The sequence below is a fragment of the Piliocolobus tephrosceles genome, chromosome 14 (genome assembly GCF_002776525.5).
Source record: "Piliocolobus tephrosceles isolate RC106 chromosome 14, ASM277652v3, whole genome shotgun sequence".
NCBI lineage: Eukaryota > Metazoa > Chordata > Mammalia > Primates > Cercopithecidae > Piliocolobus > Piliocolobus tephrosceles.
The window spans coordinates 3,427,231-3,446,930 of NC_045447.1; the positions used below are offsets into that span (position 1 = coordinate 3,427,231).

A 19,700-nucleotide genomic window follows, 5' to 3' on the forward strand; every position below is an offset into this window, starting at 1 on the left:
CCTCCCCGAGGGCTGCTGGCTATGAGTTCGTAATCTACCTCTGAGCTATCACAGTGATCAAACAATTGCACCTAATGTTCTGCCTGTGGATGACATGGGTCAACAGCCTCCCATCCTCTCACAACAGCCCCAGCTTCCCTGGGCAATGCTGCAGAATACCCTTCTGTTGTGAAAGTCGCCCCATTCTTAGGCACCTACACAATTCAGGATCACCTAGGTTACCGGCTCTCCGACTTGAACGTGCAGCAGAGTTGCTCAGAGACCTGCTTTCAGATGACTCAGCCCTCTCCCAGAGCATCTGGGCCAGCCGGTCTGGGATGGGGCTCAGAGATTGGCACTTCTAACAAGGTGGTGCCATTGCTGCTGGTCCCCGGACCCCGCTGGAGACCCACTGGCCTAGGTTCTTCGGCAGTAATAAACAGTCCCTGATATCAGTGGCTTTAATAAAGCAAAAATGTGCTTCTCCTGCTCCTGCTACCAGTTCTCACAAGCTGGCAGGGGGCTCACTCAGGGAACCTGCTGGTGATGCAGTCCCTCCATGAAACGTGGCAGGTGCTATGCATGAGGGCACCACACCTTCAGACCGGAAGTGGCGAACGCCATGTGGGCTCAAGGTCACCGGCTGGAACGAGCCCCATGCCTTCCCCGACCCCTAGTCACAAGGAGCCAGGGAGTCTAATCCTGCTACACAGTTGGAAGGGCAGTGCTGGAGAGCTTCCAGAACATTCCTGCAGGGCGCTAACTGCCCGGAGTGAAGAGTGAGGCCAGTACACGGTGGTGTGGACGCCCAGCAGTTGCTGAAACTCACCTCTTGGGCTGGTGCCCGGCCATGTTCTAACATCCTCCCAAGGGCACAAAGATGTCCATGCCAGCCTTGGCCTCTCCTGAGGGACAAGCTCCACCTAAGGATGGCCGGGGTCATCCCTTCCTTTCTCCAGGTGGCCAGTGTGGTTATCTCCAGAGCCCCTAGCGTCCTGGGACTGTGTGTGGTCCTGTCTGGGAGGGGCCTGGCCACCCTTAAGAAGACAGCCACTCACATCTGTTTAGGGTGGAAACAGCCAACTCGATTTATTGAAAATCTATTACAATTATTCCTTTGTTACACAGGTTTAGAGTATTTTAAGGTATCCTTTCCTGGGCATTACAGTTAAAACTTACGACACGTCTACCGGATTTTTTGAAAATGTACAATGCGTATTTGACATTGTATTTCAAAGGGCCTCATGTCCTAAAATCTTTATCTTGGGTTTTTTGTTTTTTTTTTTTTTTTTTTTGGCTTACCATTTTTTCTTTTCACCAGCGTTTGTCCAATTATATATATTGGGAGGAAAAAATAAAATTACACCAAAAGAATTTCTGCAAATATAAGAAGTAATTTTATTGCAATATACTGTGGCAAGAGTGGTCTGGGGAGAACGGGACATATTTTGAAGTTCAGTACAAATTGTAACAACTTTGAAGGGACCACAGAGGAAGCAAATGACAGGAGAAAAGGACAAATTGGATGGGATGAGAAATGAAAACAGAATCACATGACCTAGACGCAGTCCACGGGGCGTCGCGGGGCAGTCCTCGGCTATGGCTTTCCTTTTGAAGAGGTGAAGGTGACAGGCATTGGCACATGCTGCTATCCTGGGCTCCAGAGACTCTCCAAGCCAGACTTTTCTTTGGCAAGAGCAAGACTTATTTTCCAGGGAAATTTGGAAAAGCCGCGTTGGCGGTATTGTGTTCCTCCTGGGTGACTTGGTTGTGGCTTCCTAAGCTGGAACTGCATTCTGGTGGGGGTGGGGGTGGGGGACAGCACCAGAGCCCCGCGGGCTCACCCCGAGGGCCTAGCCTGCATTTCGCACGGTGGAAGGAAAAGGCACTGCACCTGGACAACTTTTCACAGTGAAGAGATCGCCTTTCCAGGCTGCCCCTCGGGTCCTCCTGCCCGCAGACGGCAGCCCCCCGACCTCGATGGCCAGGCAAGGGTTCCCCAAAGGGGACCTGACCCGCCCCGAGCTCTGGAGCTGCTGACGCTCGCATCCAGGACATTTGAGATGGGAATCCGAATCGGCTACTTGGAAAAGAAGTGCTGCAGGCAGCCCTGGAGAGACTCATGGAGTTCATTGTACATTATTCCATCTACCGAGGCAGCGCATGGCACGACTGAACGGCTTGGAACAAACACAGAAATTAGCACCACAAACATTCAGGAACCAAATACAATCCGCTATGGTCACACCACAGACAATGCAGGAAGAGGCTTTTTATTGCTTGTGTTTGTTTTCAAATCAAGTAGGCACAACCCAGTCCTCGTAACAGCCCTCGGGAGTGGACGCACTGGGGCGGGAGGGCGCAGGAGAGCGCAGGAGGGAGAGTGCTTGGCTATCCTGCCCAGTGGAAAGGAAAGTGACGTGCATTGATCTTAAAGTCCTTGGCAACAGACTGTGGAGGCAATAACAGGATAAAGAAAGCAGGGAGAACGAGGCATGGCCAGGTACCCCGGTGCGCCTTCAAGGAGACCTTAAAACAGATAGCACCACAAGAGAGAAGTGTAAAAAATAAGCACCAATTTTCATTGAGTTATCACCTACAAAAAAATGTGGTTTCCCTGCCCTGGACATTCTCCCATCAGGCTCTGCGGGAAGAAAAGCGGAAAAAGGAAGCAAATAAAATTAATCTAAACCTGTGTTTTAGTCTAAGTGCATGTAGAAAAAAGTAAAATATCAATTTTTTTTCCCTCCCTATTAAAAAAAGGTCTAGAGTGAATCAAAAACTGTCTGAAAAAGGGGCACTGGTACCTGCTTTTCCACGGCAGCATCAACTCTTGCTGCCCCGGGTAAATCTCCAATTTATTGCACGTTCTTGGCCAGGGCGGGGGTGGGGAGACTTCCTATTTCTAATCAGAACTGTATTGCAACCCAGAATCCATGCCTCGCCCATTCTGTCCGCGGGACTGAGACTGGGTTTCCGTGCATGATTGAAAGCCAGGCACACTTAACATTTATAACAATACAATACAAATATTTACTTAAAACTCACAAAAACATAAGCACCTTTAATCCATCGGGAAGGCACCTGCAGAATGACATTTGGCCTCTAAATGGATCGTGTTGGGGGTCGTTAAAAACGGAGGCTTTGGTGACGGTGGGATGACCTTTACAAGGCTTACCTCGGAACATTTTTTGAAGGTCAGGGGAAATACGCATCTTCAAGTTGAATTTAGAAAAAAAATACAGTGTCCAAATCTGGCAGTCCCTCCCCCAACCCCTGCCAGCTATTCACGAACAGGATTGGTCAGGCGAGCTGGGGGGCCGGAGGCGTGGCCCCGCTCCCGGGGCGCGTGGGTGTGGACAGAGCGTGGGGCGGGCCCAGGCGCTGTGGTGCAGCTAGGTCATGTGATTCGGCTCCGGGCGGGGGCGCGGCTCCTTCCCTCTGTTCTCTCCGGGCTGGGGTCCCACGCCCCGCGGTGCCGGGGCGCAGATGAAGTCAGGCGGGAGGGGAGGGAGAAGCCTTCACTGTCCAGGATCAGGACGTGCACGGGACACTCACGAACGAACGGCATGCTGAGGTCACGAGGTTGCTCTCGGGAGCCCGGGCTCCGCGGCTCCTAGCCCATGAAGCAAGCTGGCCCCACTTCAAATCCAAATTTCTGTGACGCTTCACCGAAGTCATTGAACATGATGTCCACGATGGGCACCTGCTCCACTTTGGGGGTGTCGATCTCCAGAACCGTCTTCTGGTAGCCTTTCTTGGTCTGGGGAAGAGGGAGACAGGTGGCCGGTGGGTAAGAACAGTAGGGGGTCTTGGAGTTTACCAGTCGCCCCCCACACTCTGGCTGGCTCGGAAACCCGGGCTGGTGTCCTGTCTCCCACCCATGGCTGTGCTTGCCCGGGCGAGTGTTGGAGGAAATATGGTTGATCAGAGCATGCACTTAACCCTTGTGGATGTCCCGAGAGTCCCCCTTGCACAGGTGGGAAGGGGGTGGGGTGGGCATCAGCGAGGCGACAGAACCCTCCCAAGGCTTCAGGTGCAGCTGAGGCGCACACAGGATTGAAGCTGATCAGCCTTCCCCCCATGTCCAGTCCAGACTCCTTGTGATACCCCAGGTATTTGCTTCCAGGCAGCCCCCCAGGACCCAGGGCCAGCTACAGAACAAGTAGGGCACATGAGAAAATCAAAGGGGGGCTCTGGGTTAGCAAAGGAAGGCATCCAAGGTGGCACTGGCAGAGCCTTGAGCCAAGTAAGACCCCCCTACGACCACCTGCCTCACACCGCCTTAGGCACTTGGTGGGCTGGGTCTTCACCTTCACAAGTATGGGAAGGGGTGGGGACCTTCCTTCTACACCCTCTGGTCCAGAGGAGTCATAGGTAAACTGAGACACAGAGGGCCGGGGTAGTGCAATGAACCTGACCTGCAGGATGAGTTGGCACCCATCCCTTGCTCAAACCAGCACAACCCTGGGTGCTGGGGTGGGGGATGGAAGGCTAGGAGAGGCCTCCTCCTTCCCAGAACACAGGCAGCAAAGGTGTGAGACAACACAGGAGGCGAAGGTGTGAGACAGAACACAGGCGGCGAAGGTGTGACAGAACACAGGCGGCGAAGGTGTGAGAACACAGGGGGCGAAGGTGTGAGACAGAACACAGGCGGCAAAGGTGTGAGAACAGGTGGCGAAGGTGTGAGACAGAACACAGGTGGCGAAGGTGTGAGAGAACACAGGCGGCGAAGGTGAGACAGAACACAGGCGGCGAAGGTGTGAGAACACAGGCAGCGAAGGTGTGACACAACAGAACACAGGCAGCAAAGGTGTGCGATTCTTTGGTCCCTCCCCAAAGCCACCCAAATGTAACTCCCGGTGTTCAGGGCATTTATTACTGAGGCTGAGCTGGCCCTGCTGTCCTGTCAACTTCCCCCAAGACAGGGGCCCCAGAGGTCGCATCTTTCTCGCAAACCAGGAGCCTGCAAACGCATGCTGGGCAATGGCTTTTGCCACCTCAGACCCAGACCGGATTTACAGCCTCAGCGGGATCTGGGCCTGGGAAGGATCTTCCATTGCCCCATCCCCAGAAGAAATGATCAGATAAGCAAGTCGAGCCAGCCAGGGTTCCCTCCGGGGTGGGAGGCAGTGTCCCCAGGACGCAGCCCTGCAGAGGGCCCAGCACAGGCTCCCAGGCTAGAGATTTCAATAGCAGACAACAGCTCCAGCTCTCCCGGTGTTCCTCTCCCTGACCTATGGGGAGGGCGTGGCCGTGGAGGGCCTTATTCTCCCCGGCTGTGATCTTAATGTTCCTGTTCCCAAGGATGGTGTTAGGAGGTGGGGCCGTTGGATGGGAGCTGAGGAGGTCCTGAGGGTGGAGCCCCATGAGTGGTATTAGTGCCCCTATAAAAGAGGCACCCAAGAGACTGCCGCGTGAGGGTGCAGTGAGAAGCAGCTATCTGCAACCCGGAGGGGAGCTCACCAGAGCCTGCCTTGCTGGCAACCTGGTCACAGACTTCCAGCCTCCAGAGCTGTGGGTGACAAATCTCTGTTGCTTATGAGCCACGCAGCTGGTGAGATTTGTCGTGGCAGCGAGTGGACTAAGACACCCTGAGCTAGAGCCAGCCAGCCGTGCCTCTCCCAGGCTTCTGACGCTCGGACACGGAGTGAGATAAACATCTGTGGTTTTAAGCTGCTAAATTTGGGGGGCTAATTGGTTACAAGCAATGGATAACCAATTCACTTTCTGTGACTCAGTTTCCTCAGCTGGAAAATGGGCACGCCACCGTCATAGACGCACTGTAAGAATGAATGAAGCTCACCTCCCTTGCATGCATTCCTGGTATTACCCACGAGACTCTCGAGCTTCACCTCCTAATGTCCACTTCTCCCCACAACCCTGACCTTCTCACACCCCTGCCTCGATAGGAACACCTTTCTCCTTACTGCAGCTGGCTCGGCCTGAAATGATTTTCAAGTTGGGATTGGAACTTCAGAGCGAACGTGAGTTCTCGGGGAGCTGGTTAACCCCATGCAGCTCTGATCCCCGCCCAGAGAGGCTGATTCCGTCAGGCTGGGGTGGGACTCAGAATCTGCATTTTAAAAAATGGGTGTCTCAGATAATTCTGATAGGCATGTTCACGACTGGCCTTTGAGAAATGCTGTCCTAAAGGGCCTCACCACAGGGCACCCTGGGGCTCGACAGCAAAAGCACACGGTTCCACAGAATACCGAGTGTGGGGCAGACAGCACCCTGTGGCCAGCTCAGCCCTGCAGAACGCAGCTGGGATGCTGCTGTCCCACAAGCCTGCCTGGGGGTGGCCACAGCTCTCCCATGGAGAGGGACGGGAGGGCCAGTCGCAGCTCTGCAGTGGCTGGGAAGGATGGGTAGGCAGCAGGGCTGGACACAGGATATTCAATGAGAGGCGGCCAGCCATACCCTCCAGGGGTGAAGCCCTGGGGGTACTGACCTCCTCACCCTTCCCACTGGCGAGGAGCGAGAGATCACCCCTGCCTGTCTAGGCCCCTCTCCTCAGGCCTCTGCTCCCTCGCCCGGTCCCACTCAGGGAGTCCAGTGAGATGGTTGGGCCTGGCTTCGCCGGGCCACTGCAAGGCGGCGCCGTCCTGGGGAGCTACATGAGCTTGGCGACAGGTCAGGAAGCCAGCAGGGCAGTGTCCGGCCTTTCTCATCCACCCGGGAGGCTGGGCAAGCAGTTCTTCTCAGCGGTGGCATCGGTCACAGCCCTTCTCGGCGATGGCATCAGTCTTTCCCCGGAGGGACGGGCAGCGTTTGCTGAACTGTCTGGTGATTTCAGGGGATTTATGGGACCCCTCTGCTCCAATTATCAGAGCGCTTAGAGAGGGGCATATTTAAAGTAGGCCGCTGCAAGCCGCTCTGTTACCCCGTTATTCCAGAGGCATAAATAACCATTACAGGCCAGGAACGGCCCCCCGGAGGCGCCAAAAGCTGCACAAACACCAGGATTTATGCGGCACGGTGCCTGGGCCCTCCTGCAGGTGATTTGTGCCTCTCCACTGGGCCCGCTCAGCGGCCCCGTCAATCAGGCGTCCCAGCCAAACGATGCCCGCGTTGGAATTCCAATTTCTTCGGCCGTTATTACAATATGAATCACGCAGACCTCCGGGGGCCGAGGCAGGGCTTTTGCCACTGGCCCGAGTTCGGGGCATCAGGGCCTCCTGCAGCAGCCCCCGTAATTAAATGAGAGGGTTGTGACTTTTCAAATTGTGGCTGGGCTTGTCGGGGACGAGGGTCAGCAGCGCACCTGCCAGTCTAGGCCAGCGTCCCTGCACGCCACCCCCATGGCCGCCCCGCACCCCAGCTCCACACTGCTGCCACTGCCCACCGTTCTGTGCAAACCTCCCGTCCAGCCTGGCCACACAGCCTGCCGCTGCCCTCTGGGGCTATGCAGTTTTGAGCCGTTCTCTCTCCATCTTTTCAAAGTCAGAATCTTTGCTTTCCAGAAGTAAAACGGCCCTGGGGAGGGAGCTGCTTCTCCTCTCCCAGCCCAGAGTGCAGTCTGGGTAGCCCCGTGTTTCCAGTCCCGTCTCTGTGTGCAAAGGCACTCCAAGGACAGTCCTGGAACTCAGGAACGCCCGCCATGGGGAAGGGGTGAGAGAGCGAGCCAGTGTCTCCTGACTTGTAGCACTGGGTGGCTAACCAGACCCACGCTGCTGACTGCCTGAGGACGTGGCGCGGTCTGGATGGCAGCTGCACTTGGTTCTCGGCTTCGAGGGTCCTGATCCTCGGCCCCAGAAGTGCCAGCTTCTTTGGGTTCCATGGGGAAAAGGAAGGAACAGATTCTTTATGCCCTTGCAGCAGGTGAACCCTCTGCACTCCCTTCAAACCTTAGTTCTCTGTGTAGAACGGGGCTTCTCCATGGGGAAGATTTTGGCCGTGGGAGATGTGTCTGGAGACATTCTGAGTTGCCGTCACTCGGTAGGGCGGCTCCTACTGGCATCTACTGGGTGGAGGCCAAGAACGTCAAACAGCCTGCAGTCCCCCATCAGAGAGCCGTCGGGCCTTGATGTCAGAGGGGCTTGCTGGGAAACTGCTCTTGGACCCGGTTCCCTCCGCATGGCTGATGGGACCAGAACCAGGAGGTGATGGGCAGATGTTACAGACAAGTAGACTTGAGCCCAGTTCTCAGAAGAGCTTCCTCATCCTGAGGCTCTGCAGCCATGGCCTGGGCTGTCTCAGGAGGTAGTAAGGTAACTGTCAACCGAGGTATTCAAGCTGCAGCTATGCCAGGAAGGGGTTATGGTGAGACGAATGCTGCAGTGGGAATTAGGAGCCTCAGCGCTGCCACACCTGGGGACCTTGGGCGAGCCGCCGTAACTCTCTGGGCCTCAGGTTTCGCATATGTAGAAAGAAGGGAATACTGGTATCGAAGGTTCACATTTGGAAGTGGGGAGTGTTTCTGGTGGCGTTTGGCACACCCAAGACTGGCAGAGTTACATGTCCAGATGCCAACAGCACACCCTCATCACCGGGAGACAGTGGGCTGAGCAACAGCCCTCTCTGCTGGTGGAGTTTAAACGATCCCAGCTTGACCCTATCCTGGGATGCAGGTGCAGCCAGGAAGTCAGGTTCCGAGTCAGAAAGCATTGCCAAAGGACCTCCCAGAAGTGGATTTTGCTGACGGAATGAGTAAGGGCAGGAGCGTCAAGAGGAACTGGGATGAAAGAAGTTGGATCTTCCAGGAAGGCCTTAAAGGCAGCAGGAGCCTGTCTAAGCCAGATTAGAGAGCCGGGGTCTGGCCCGCCCTTTAACCTCCACAGGCCCTCTGTGGGATCCATCTTTCTAGCATTGTCTTCCAGGAAATGTTCCCCTCTCTGGAAAGCTGTTCCTCTCCCTTTACCAGACAACACCCATTGGGCCAAATAGTTTCCCTTTTTGCCATGGAAGCCAGGAAGCTCAAAGCCAATCTCAGGGGTCTGTCACTCCAGGTCCTGCCTCTCCTTTACAGGGTTCCTGATTTCTCTTCACCTCCATGCTTACTGCCTGACACTTGTGGTCCATATTATTATCTAAAAATAGTCACAAGAACTGGGTGCTTATCCAGGGCTTGTAGTGAGTCAGACACAATTCCGAGCTCTAAAGGCATGGTTTGATGTGCTCCCCAGAAAGCCCTATGAGGCAGGTGTTACGTTATCCTCATTTGGGGAGGACAGGTAAGGTCCCTGGCATTTTTAAATGCCTCTTTCCAGGGATATGGATCCATCAGCCTTACACAGGGATGAGTTCTGCATATTCCACAGTCAGATCTGAAGTACTGACCCCAAACAATTGCAGAAGGCAGGGGCGGCGGCAAGTACTCCCAGTGGCCACGGGATGGCCCTGGAAGACATAACTTTAACCCTCAGTGTAGCCCTTGGGCAGCAGAGAAAAGGAGCTGAGTGTCCTATGGCTGAGGGCCAGGTGCTCCCCAGCGGTGCTGGGCAGGGGGAGGTGGATTGGAACCCAGGTCCACTCTGCTCCCAGGGCTACAGATGGGCCTGGCATTCTCAGTGAGTGCCACCCTCTGGCTTTCCTGCCTGCCCGGGCCTCACTCTGAGGACCCATCTGTGCTGCTCAGAGGAGGGCACCCTGCAGGGCTGGCCCTACCGCCAGCCCCGTTCCCCTCAGGAGCTGGCCTGGGTCGGTGCCATGGCTTGGACGTTTGCCCCCTCCAAATCTCACATTGAAATGTGGTCCCAGTGTTGGAGGTGGGCCTGGTGGGAGGCGTCTGGGTTACGGGGCTTGGTGCTGCTCTTGGGGTAATAAGCGAGTTCTCGCTCTACTAGTTCCCATGAGAGCTGAAAAAAGGGCCTGGCACCCCCTCGCTTCCTCTCTCCCGTGCCTTCCACACCCCGGCCCCTTCACCTTCCCGAGACTGGAAGCAGCCTGAGGCCATCACTGGATGCAGATGCTGGCACCATACCACCTTCCTGCACAGCCTGCAGAGCTGGGAGCCAGGTAAACCGCTTCTCATTTACCCAGCCTCAGGCGTTCCTTTCTAGCAACACAAAAGGACCCAAGCGCTAGGGGATGCTTTCTGCAGGAATCAGTAGTGGAGAGAACGGGCTCCAATGTCAGTGACAGGAAGACCCACAGACTGGGCTTCTCAGCGACTCCCACCTCCAACCTCTAAAAGGCCACACGAGGGGGACATGTCTGAGGCTCCCACAGGCCTGGGATCTTGGGGCACAGCTGCACCCTAAACACCTCCAGGACATGCAGGCACATCCCGGACCTGTGCGATGGCCCTGGCAGCCCTGGGAGGGGCAGTCTTGAGGAAACCTTAGCGGAGGTGAGCCCAGCTCACTACGTAGAGAGGAGGAAAGGTGTGCATGTGGGAAGGCCCATGGTGGGGCAGAAAGGCAGGGGTATGAGCGCCAATACCAGCCCTGACTGCCCGTGAGGTCTGAGCAAGCCTCCCGCGGCTCAGGCCTCCGTTCCCTTGTCTGAGAGCAGAACAGCTCTCCCCACACGGAGAGGGCCCACAGGCCAGGCGGTCCAGAGAGCTGGCGACTCTCAGTCTGCAGCGTGTTTCCAGCATGGCCGTGCTCTCGGGAACAGGCCTAGCTTAGTTCTGGCCACTCTCAGAAGAGCCCTGTCCAAGGAGAGGGAGGCTCCCAGCTCCCAACTGGAACCACAGTGGGTCCTCCGTTCCTCACTCCACGCCACAGCCCTGGATGGGGTGAGGGACCCAGGCCCCTGGCTTTTCCAGCCAGGTCTCAGATTTCCCGTCCTAACCCACGGAACTCTCCAAAAGTCCCGGAGCTCTGGCTACACAGGCCTGGGATTCCTAGTCTCCCTGCAACTGTGGGGCTGCCTGGGGGCGAGAGCCTGGTCCGAGGCCCTCACTGCCCTCCGGCAGGCATCCTGGGGACAGGTAAACCTGTGCTGAGTGAGGAGTGAGCCCCACGGAGGCGTGAACAGGGATGCTGGGGGTGGCGCAGGACACTCACTGCACAGCCGTCCACCAGGGCGCGGATGTAGGGGTTGTTATCATAGGACATCTCCTCGTCGTTGGAGCCCAGGAAGCGGATGGCCTTGTCGTAGCTGCCTGTGGCTGCGTCCTGCCAGGCCACTGACTGGTAGCAGTGGTAGGTGACGTTCTGGTGGGCTGAGGCACTCAGCAGCCGCAGGAAGGTCATCTGTACCACGCCCACGGGGTTGCCCTCGGCGTCCACGTAGGAGAGCTGGGGGGACAGGGGGGTTGGGGGTCAGCAGGGCAGGGACACACACAGCAACAAAGCCCCACATCCGCACTGCCCTGGGCTTCACCCACACTGTGGTCTTCTTGGGGGTACACTACCTGGAAACGTACTACACCCACAGACTCCCCACGAGGCCAGCGCACGTGGACTCTCCTGGGCGTTCCCAGGAACAAAGGGAACCATGCCTCATGTCCTTCGGGGCTTTAGATAATCCACCCACTCCTCTTGGCCTGTGTTTATCCTTCAGGGCTCGGCACCTGTGCTGCCTCCTCCAGGAAGCCTACCCGGAATAGATGCTCCTGCACTTGCTCTGTACCAACCTTAGTTTGTCACAGTGTCTTCCCTAACAGACTGTAAGTTCACAGAGGGCAGGACAGCATCCTTCTTGCTCGTTTCTGGCCCTGGTACCCACTCCATGGCTGCCCCAGTGTGGACTTGATAAAGCTTTGCTGCATGGTGAACAGCAGCCAGTGTCTCCTGGGCCAGCGCCCACTGCAGTGCCGGCTGCAGCTGCTCTCCCTGAACATCCACCCACAGCCCTCCTCCCCTTCTGCCACCTGGTTGCACTATCCCAGATGGTGATCTGGGTCTGCCCGGTTTGTATGTGTTGAGTGAACAGAGAACCATTCTCAAAAATACGGCTTGCATGAAGACCTGCCTCTCATCCCTGAAACGCAGAGCTCTGCACCCGATCGCTGGGTCGGGGCACCTGGAGCAGCAGGCGAGCCCTGGCTTCCCCTGAGTCGGGGAGTGCCTGGCCAGAGAGGGGCATTAGGCTCCCTGGGGGTGAGAGGAGGGGGTCTTAGAGCCCCCCTCCCAGCTGAACCACACTTTTCCCTGCGCCCTGGACAGTAGGTGGCCTCCTTCTGCCCCTGAGCCACTGACCGGCTCCTCCCTCTGCCTGGGACACTCCCTACCCGGTAGCAGGTGCCCCCACTGCTGTCCTTTGGGTCACAGTCCAGACCACTGCCCCTAGGGAAGGCTCCTCCCCACCTCCAGCCTTTAGGGCTGGCTTAGGGCCCCTGGTCTGCATCCCAGCCCTCCCTATGTCCCTCCACTCCAGCCCTGGCCCGCTATTATCCTGCCCCAACGCTGGCAAAGGAAGGTGCTCACAAGATTATGTGAACAAATGACCATCTGCTGGGTGCCCAGGATGTACAAGGCCCTGGCCAGGGAGACTGTGAGAAGCTGGAGCCAGAGGGGGCACGAGGCCTCAGGGAGTGAGTGGGCCAGCTGTAGTGAGGTGCTCGGGGGGAGGCAAGCCTGAGGGTCAGGGCTGTGCAGATGGCTGGGGTGACCGGGGACCCTCCTGGAGGCACGGGGGTCCTGGATGATGTCTGGCATGACCACTCAAGAAAGGCCACTCCTCCTCTTCCCAGAAGTGTCCCCTCAGGGCAGTGAGCAGGCTTCCTGTGGCCGGAGTGGCTCCATCTGCCTGCCTCGCCTGTGCCAAAGGTCAGCCAGGGACTCTGGTGACATTGACCCTCCCTGAAAGCCCTCCCAGTCTCTGCGCAAATCCAGAGAAGGCATCAGAGAAGGACAACGTGCAGCTTCTTTGGCGGCCTCTCCAGCATCACTAGCTGGGTGTCCAGAACTGGGCTGCTCAGCTCCACCAGGTACAAGGCCCGTGCAGGGCATCCTGAGCGATGATGCATCTCACTTTTGCATCTGTTGGAAACTCAAGGTTTCTGAAAAGCCTGACACTGCCAGGGGACATGGATGCATCTTAGCTCCCTGAAATGAAGCACACATCTCTCCCAGCCGAGGCAGGACCTTGAAGGACCTCTCTGCAGGGAAGGCCTGGCTGGGCAGGGCAGCCTGTCCTGTTTGCAGCGTCAGGGTACGAAGCAGGCTAAAGCCAGGGCCTGAGACCTGCTCTGCCCACTCCTGTGCAACTGCTGCTTTGTGGTGGTGTGTTTCGGACCCTGCCTCTGGTCTGCTCCAGAAGAGCCCCAGTGAACACGGGAAGGGAACAGACTTCAGTGTTGCCAGGGGTGTTTGGACACCAGGAGTGGGAGGAGGGTGAACACACTGCAGGACCCACTTTTTCAACAGATGTCACTAGAATGTGCCCAAGGCGAGCAGCCGGCCCGGGGCCTGGGCCTTCCCAGGGGCAAGGGAACACGCCACGGCCCCAGGACTATCGGCGAACTCCACTTGGACGCAGCCACGAGAACCTTGCAGGCAAACCTTGAGGAGGAAAAGCGAATACCAACCGCCAGGCTGTGCCATCCGGCGCTCCTTCCGGGAGGGAACGTGACTGACTCGAGGAAGGGTGTGCACCACAGGGAGCGGCGGTGGGCAGCACCGGATACAGAAGGACCTGAAGCCCCCAGTGCCCATGGGGCGGCAGGGGGGCCCGGGGGCATGGGGCACGCAGCCCTGCATCGGAACTTCAGGGTCCCACGGTGAGGCCCTGCTCTCCTGGTGGGAGGGGTCTCTGCAGTATTATCTCAATATGGTGCATCGTGGGTAGCCCTGCCCAGATACAATTCCCATTTCTGGTTTTTTCTTTTTTTTTTTTTTTCCTTTGAGATGAAGTCTAGCTCTGTCCCCCAGGCTAGAGTGCAGTGGTTGCGGCCTCAGCTCACTGCAACCTCTGTCTCCTGGGTTCAAGAGATTCTCCTGCCTCAGCCTCCCAAGTAGCTGGAATTACAGGTGGACACCACCATACACAGCTAATTTTTGTATTTTTAGTAGAGATGGGGTTTTGCCACATTGACCAGGCTGGTCTTAAACTCCTGACCTCAGGTGATCCACCTGCCTCAGCCTCCCAAAGTGCTGGGATTACAGGCGTGAGCCACCATGCCCAGCCCATTTCTGCATTTTTTTTTTTTTTTTTTAATAGAGATGGAGTCTTGGTATGTTGCCCAGGCTGGTTTCAAACTCCTGGGCTCAAGCGATCTGCCCGCCTCAGTCTCCCAAAGTGCTGGGATTATAAGCATGAGCCACTGCACCCAGCTGAAAAATCCAGTATCTTTGAGGAGAGGCCTCCATCTACCTCTTGTCCACGTATGATATTCACAGAGCTAGAAATAAGGCCGTGGAAAGATCCTGAAGTAAGCTGACGTGTTCCCTGGGTCGTCCCTTCACCCCACCCTTCATCAACTGTCTATGGGACAGGATGAGAGGTGGAAATAGGCTACTCGGGCTGAAGGTTGCAAATGAGGTTTCACAGCCATTTCCTCCAAGCGAGGAAAACAGGCTCTTTCTACTTTTCTCATGTTGGAGGGTGCTGTGAGAGGCTCATTTTTGGAGGCTGAGAGCTGTCATTGCGGGGAGAGGGTAGTGCCGAGCACAGGCGGTAACCACTCGCAAGACTGCAAAATGGACCCTGCCACCTCAGCCCCCAGCATCCCCAGGGTCCCTTCCCTGCCTGAGCCCACACACCAGCATCCCCTACGCTGTGTCCCTCCAGGCCAAGCAGCCTTGGTCCCGGGCCCTCCCTGTCTCCGGGTGTTTCAGGTCCTTCTGTATGCCAGCAGCTCTTTTTGGAACACAGCACAGAGGCGGCGGCGAAAAGGAAAAGCAGGAGGAGGAAGGGAGAACAGGACTGCAAGTCCACGGCAAACCACAAAACAGGAAGCCTCCAGAAACACGGCCACAGTGAGCACAGACCCTCGGAGTGTCGGCAGAGGAGCTGGTATCTGACTTTAAATCAGTAACAATGAGGGCACGAGAGATTAATAATCAGCTGTGAATGCCTTCAGGTTATGAGACGAGAGGCTTCAGGGCTGCAGACAGGGCAAAGGCGGCTCAGGGCCAGTGCTCTGAGTCCTTGGGGAAAGTATGGCCTCCATGTCCACCCAGGGAGGCTCAGGCTGGTGCCAGGGTGCAGCAACCCATGGCAAGTGGTCAGGCCAGAAGTCGCAGAACCCACGGGCTGGCTTCTGAGTGAACAAGGCCCTCCTCTGAGGGCCACTTGGGAGTGGGGTCACCAGATCCCAAGAAGGGAAGGAAAGAAGGAGAATCTGGGCCATAAATGGCACCCAGAACCCGTCAGTGTTCTGGAACCCTGGTCCTTTAACTTGCTGGGAGAAGAGACGGAACTCTGCCCTGCATTCCAGGAAAGGGCCCAGATCCAGCTCCCGTGGGGCTTCTAGGGGGACACTCCACGTGGCAGAAGCAGCCGCTGTCCTCACATCAATGTGCCCAAACTGGCTCTTGGGCACTACACCGGCCAGAGGAACCACCTATGTGTTCCTTCCTGGGAGGACAATGTCTTTTCCTTTCAGGGATGGATTCCGTAAGACTCGATCCCCAAAAGCAAAAGCAAGATTCATACAGTGGTGTGCAGCATAACTGGGAATCTGCAGCCCGGCGGGCAGAGAGACGGCCCCGATCCCTGAGCAGCTGGGGAGAGGGGATCTGTGGTGCAGGTCCTAGAAAGGAGTTCTGAATGGCTTAAGTGGCCTGGGATCCGTCTCCTCTGCCCTGCCATCAGACGCAATGAAAGCAGCTTCTGGAGCGTCTGACCTCAGTGCCCAGGTGCCTGGGGCTGCACCGTCTATGGGCAGAGGTGCAGCTCAGGCTGGGGCCCACACCCGGCTCTGGGCGCCCTACACAGAAATGGAAAACCATCCGCCTACTCCAGGCTGAATGAAACACACTCTTGTCAGGGTGGCGGGGGCCGGGGAGAGGACTCCACACCTAGCTGAGTCTTGCTGTCACGTGATGTGGAGCAGTTTGGCAAGAGCGGTGTGGCACACATGGCAGCGATGGGTGCCATGCAGAGCCGCGAGCCAGCCGTGCCGCAAGCAGGCAGTGCCGAGGTGGCCGGGCCGAGGTGGCCACTTACCAGGGACCCCCGCTTGTACTGACTATACCAGGTGGAAGGCTGCTCTTTGGGCCAGCGGGCCATTTTACTCTGTAAGATACGAGATGGGCGGGTTTAAAGTGACAACCGCAAAGACGCCAGAGGCCACCTTACCAGTTTCCCACGCTTGAATTCACTGAACCAGGAGCCCGGGTTTTCTTTGGGCCAAGAAGTGATTCTGGCCTAAATGTGCAGCGGGGAGGTGGGGAGGGAGAGAAACAGAACAAGAGGGTTACTTCTCCGGCCTCCAGAGCAATGCCCCACGCTCTCCCGGCCCCTGGCAAATGTGTCCTCAGGCGAGGGGCTGCAGGGAGGCCCCACCGAGCACCTCCAATGTAGCCTGAGGGCCCCGGCCCTTGGGGGAGACTGAAGGTCACGTGAGAATGAGCCTGGCCCAGGCCCTCAGGTGGATGAGCCTGGCCTGGGGGATAGGAGGCCGCCTGAGGAGCCCAGCCCCGGCCCTCAGGGAGACTGGAGGCTGTGTGAGGAGCCTGGTCCCCGCCCTTGGGGAGACTGAAGGCCGTGTGAGGATGAGCCTGGCCGGGGCCCTCAGGGAGATAGGAGGCCATGTAAGGAGCCTGGCCTTGGCCCTCAGGGAGGTCGTGTGAGGAGCCCGGCCCTGGCCCTTAGGGAGACTGGAGGCTGCGTGAGGAGCTGGCCTGGGCCCTCTGGCCCCTGCTGCTGCCCAGGAAGGGTGCACTCTGCCTGTCCTGTTTTGCATGTTAGTCCCCAGACCAGTGCCTGGTGCTCAGTCACTGCTGGAAACACTCACTGAGGGAGGGAATGAATGAATGAATGAATGAATGAAGAATGAATACATGAAGAATGAATGATGGACCAAGGGAATGGTAACAAAAGCCAGCATTTACTGCAGGTGAGGGCTGGGGACATCCTCAGCCCATCCTCACAGCCTTGCCTGGCTGCTGTGGCACCAGACTGTGCGTGTGGTGTGTGTGTGCATGGTGTGTGCCCTGTGGGTATGTGGGGTGTGTCTGTGTGGAGGGTGCGGTGTGTGGTATGCATCTGTGTGTGTGATGTGTGGTGTGTGTGTGTGTGTATGGTGTATGTGGGGTATATGTGGTATGTATCTGAGTGTGTGGTATCTGTGTGTGGCGTGTGATTGTGTGTGTGGTATGTCTATGTGTGTGCGTGATGTGTATCTGTGTATGTGGTATGTGTGGTGTAATGTGTGGTCTCTGTGTATGTGATGTGTGGTGGGTATCTGTGTGGTGTGTGGTATGTGTGGTGTGTGTAGTGTGTTATGGGTCTGTGTTATGTGTATATCTGTGTGTGGAGTGTAGTATGTGTGGTGTGTATTTGTGTGTAATGTCTGTGTGTGGTATCTGTGTGTGCGATGTGTGGTGTGTGGTGTGGTATGTGGTGTGTATTGTGTGCGTGGTGTGTGGTATCTGCGTGTGTGGTGTGTATCTGTGTGGTATGTGTGGTGTATGTCATGTGTGTATGGTACGTATCTGGTATATGTGATGTTTATCATATATGTATGTGGTGTGTATCTGTGTTGTATATGTGATGTGTGTTGTGTGTGGTTTGTGATGTATGGTGTGTATCTGTGTGTGGTATGTGTGGTGTGTATCTGTGTCTGTTGTGTGTGTGATATGTGGTATGTGTGGTGTGTATTGTGTATGTGGTGTGTATCTGTGTGTTTCATGTGTAGTGTGTATCTGGGTGATGTGTAGTGTATGGTATGTGTGTGGGGGTGTGTGTGATGTGGTATGTGTGGTATGTATCGTGTATGTGGTATGTATCTGTGTGTTTGATGTGTGATGTGTTTCTGTGTGGTGTGTGGTGTATGATATGTGTGTGGGGTGTGTGTGGTGTGGTATGTGTGGGGTGTGTTAGTGGGGTGGTATATGTGGTGTGTATCATGTGTGTGGTATGTATCTGTGTGATGTGTGGTGTGTATCTGTGTGGTGTGTGATATGTGTCATGTGTGGTGTATATCTCGGTGTGTGGTATGTGGTATGTGTGGTGTGTATTGTGTGTGGTATGTGTGGTGTGTATGGTGTGTGGCATCGTGTATCTGTGTGTGTGGCATGTGGTATGTGTGATGTGTATTGTGTGGTGTGCATCTGCATGTGTGTGTGGCAGAGGCTTCTTAGAGACTGACACGTGTGCAGGTGGGGGATGCACCTCGGCTGCCTGCCTGAATCATATGCAGCCAGCTCACTCTGCCACGGGGCACCACTTCTGCCTGCTTCCTGGGAGGGCACCCGCTTAGGGCCTGCTTTCCTCAGAAGCCGAGGCTGTAGACACACAGGCTGGGCCCAGCAGGGCAGGCCTCAGTGACGCCACGGAAGGCACGGATGGATGGGTGGGTGAGCAGCCATTCCTCTGAGAGGAGACCTGCACGCTGGGTCCCAGCAACAGGACAAGGGGAGCCTCGGCTGCCCGAGGGTCCACTTGCTGCAGGCGTGGAGTGGAAGGTCCCCCAGGGCCGGCCTGTCCCCAGCCTGGACTGACAGGGGCCCACGTTGTGCGCCATGAGGACACAGAAGACTGATTCTTGGCTGATCCCCCAGCCTTCTTCTTGAGCTGGCCTCGTGCCAAGAAGGCCAGAAAAGGGGGTCCCCTGGAGGAAAGGGGTGTCCCACCTGCCTCTCACCCCCCCCAGAGCTCTCCCACCCTCTCTCGTTTCCAAATCTGCCACTGTCGATGCCAACCCCGGGCAGTGTGAAGGCACCTTCTTCCTGGAAGAGCCCCAGGATGTGGGCAAGTGCGGGCTCCCCCAGCCTCTGCTGTGAGCCTCCTCCGGGTCCAAGGGGGCCACCTAGGACAGCGTCTCTACTTGCCCTTGGCCAAGCAGCTGTAGCCCAAGCCCGAGGCTGCAGCCCGTGGACGCCTGGCTGGTCAACACTGGGGGAGCCTGAGGTCACTCAACGGCCCCACACAGCTGTGCCGTGAACACCCGCCACGGCTCCCCAGGAAACCTCTGAGTCTGGAGGACTCTGTCCCATCATTTCCACAGCGGAGCGGCCACCCGTTTGCAGAGGCAGGCCATGAAGGAGGGCCGAGAAACCTCTTTTCTAAGGGAATTCCATGCAGGGCCTCTGGCTGGGCTGAGGGAAAGGAGAGCTGAGATGGAAGGCTGCCGTGTTTGGGTTCTCTCTGAACAGATTTGTCACTAGGAAGGCAGGTTCTCAAGGAGTTAAAACTCCAGGTGGGGGAGGGGACCCCTACACTCGGAGCCCCACAGATCTCCAGCCATGTGCAGCCTCCGCTGCAGCCAGTGGGCTCCTGACCCAAAGTGGGTGCTGAGTTCGGCACGGTCAGGGTGTGACTGAGGGGTAAGGGGATGGCAGTCCCCGGGGAGAACGCAGCTGCTCTTCCCTGGGCAGGAAACTGCTTCTGGGGTGCCAAGGGTGTTAGGAAGCGGACGCTGCAGGGGCGCACAGGTCTGGACCTGCACAGCAAACCGTTGTGGCCCCAGAAACAGGCGGCCTTTTCCTGGGGCCACGCGACAACCACGAGCTCATGGAGGAGTTGCCGTTCAAGCTGATGCAGGGGCACGAGAGCTGCAGGCTTGGTCACCTTCCAGGAGCGACAGGGAGACCCAGTCCTCGCCTGGCCTGGACCTGCTTCAGGTGCATGCTTGAGGGACAGCAACACACGCCCATCCACATGCATGCACATGCCAGCCACACACACCCACACACCATATACACACCCACATCAGCCAC

At 56.8% G+C, this 19,700-nt stretch overlaps 1 protein-coding gene across 2 annotated transcripts in view; it reads right to left on the reverse strand.

Annotated features, from left to right (window-relative positions):
- Positions 1-1,353: 1,353 nt before the first annotated feature.
- Positions 1,354-19,700, reverse strand: part of COL5A1 (collagen type V alpha 1 chain) — a 202,711-nt gene continuing 184,364 nt past the window's right edge. The window contains exons 64-66 of one of the 2 annotated variants that reach the window (XM_023188991.3): positions 16,117-16,185; positions 10,935-11,168; positions 1,354-3,742 (exon numbers count right to left, since the gene is read on the reverse strand). In XM_023188991.3, the coding sequence (XP_023044759.1) occupies positions 3,596-3,742; positions 10,935-11,168; positions 16,117-16,185 (450 nt within the window). In that variant the 3' untranslated portion in view covers positions 1,354-3,595. Of the gene's footprint in view, positions 3,743-10,934; positions 11,169-15,984; positions 16,054-16,116; positions 16,186-19,700 lie in introns of both variants that reach the window. The other variant, XM_023188994.2, reaches the window with a different exon arrangement.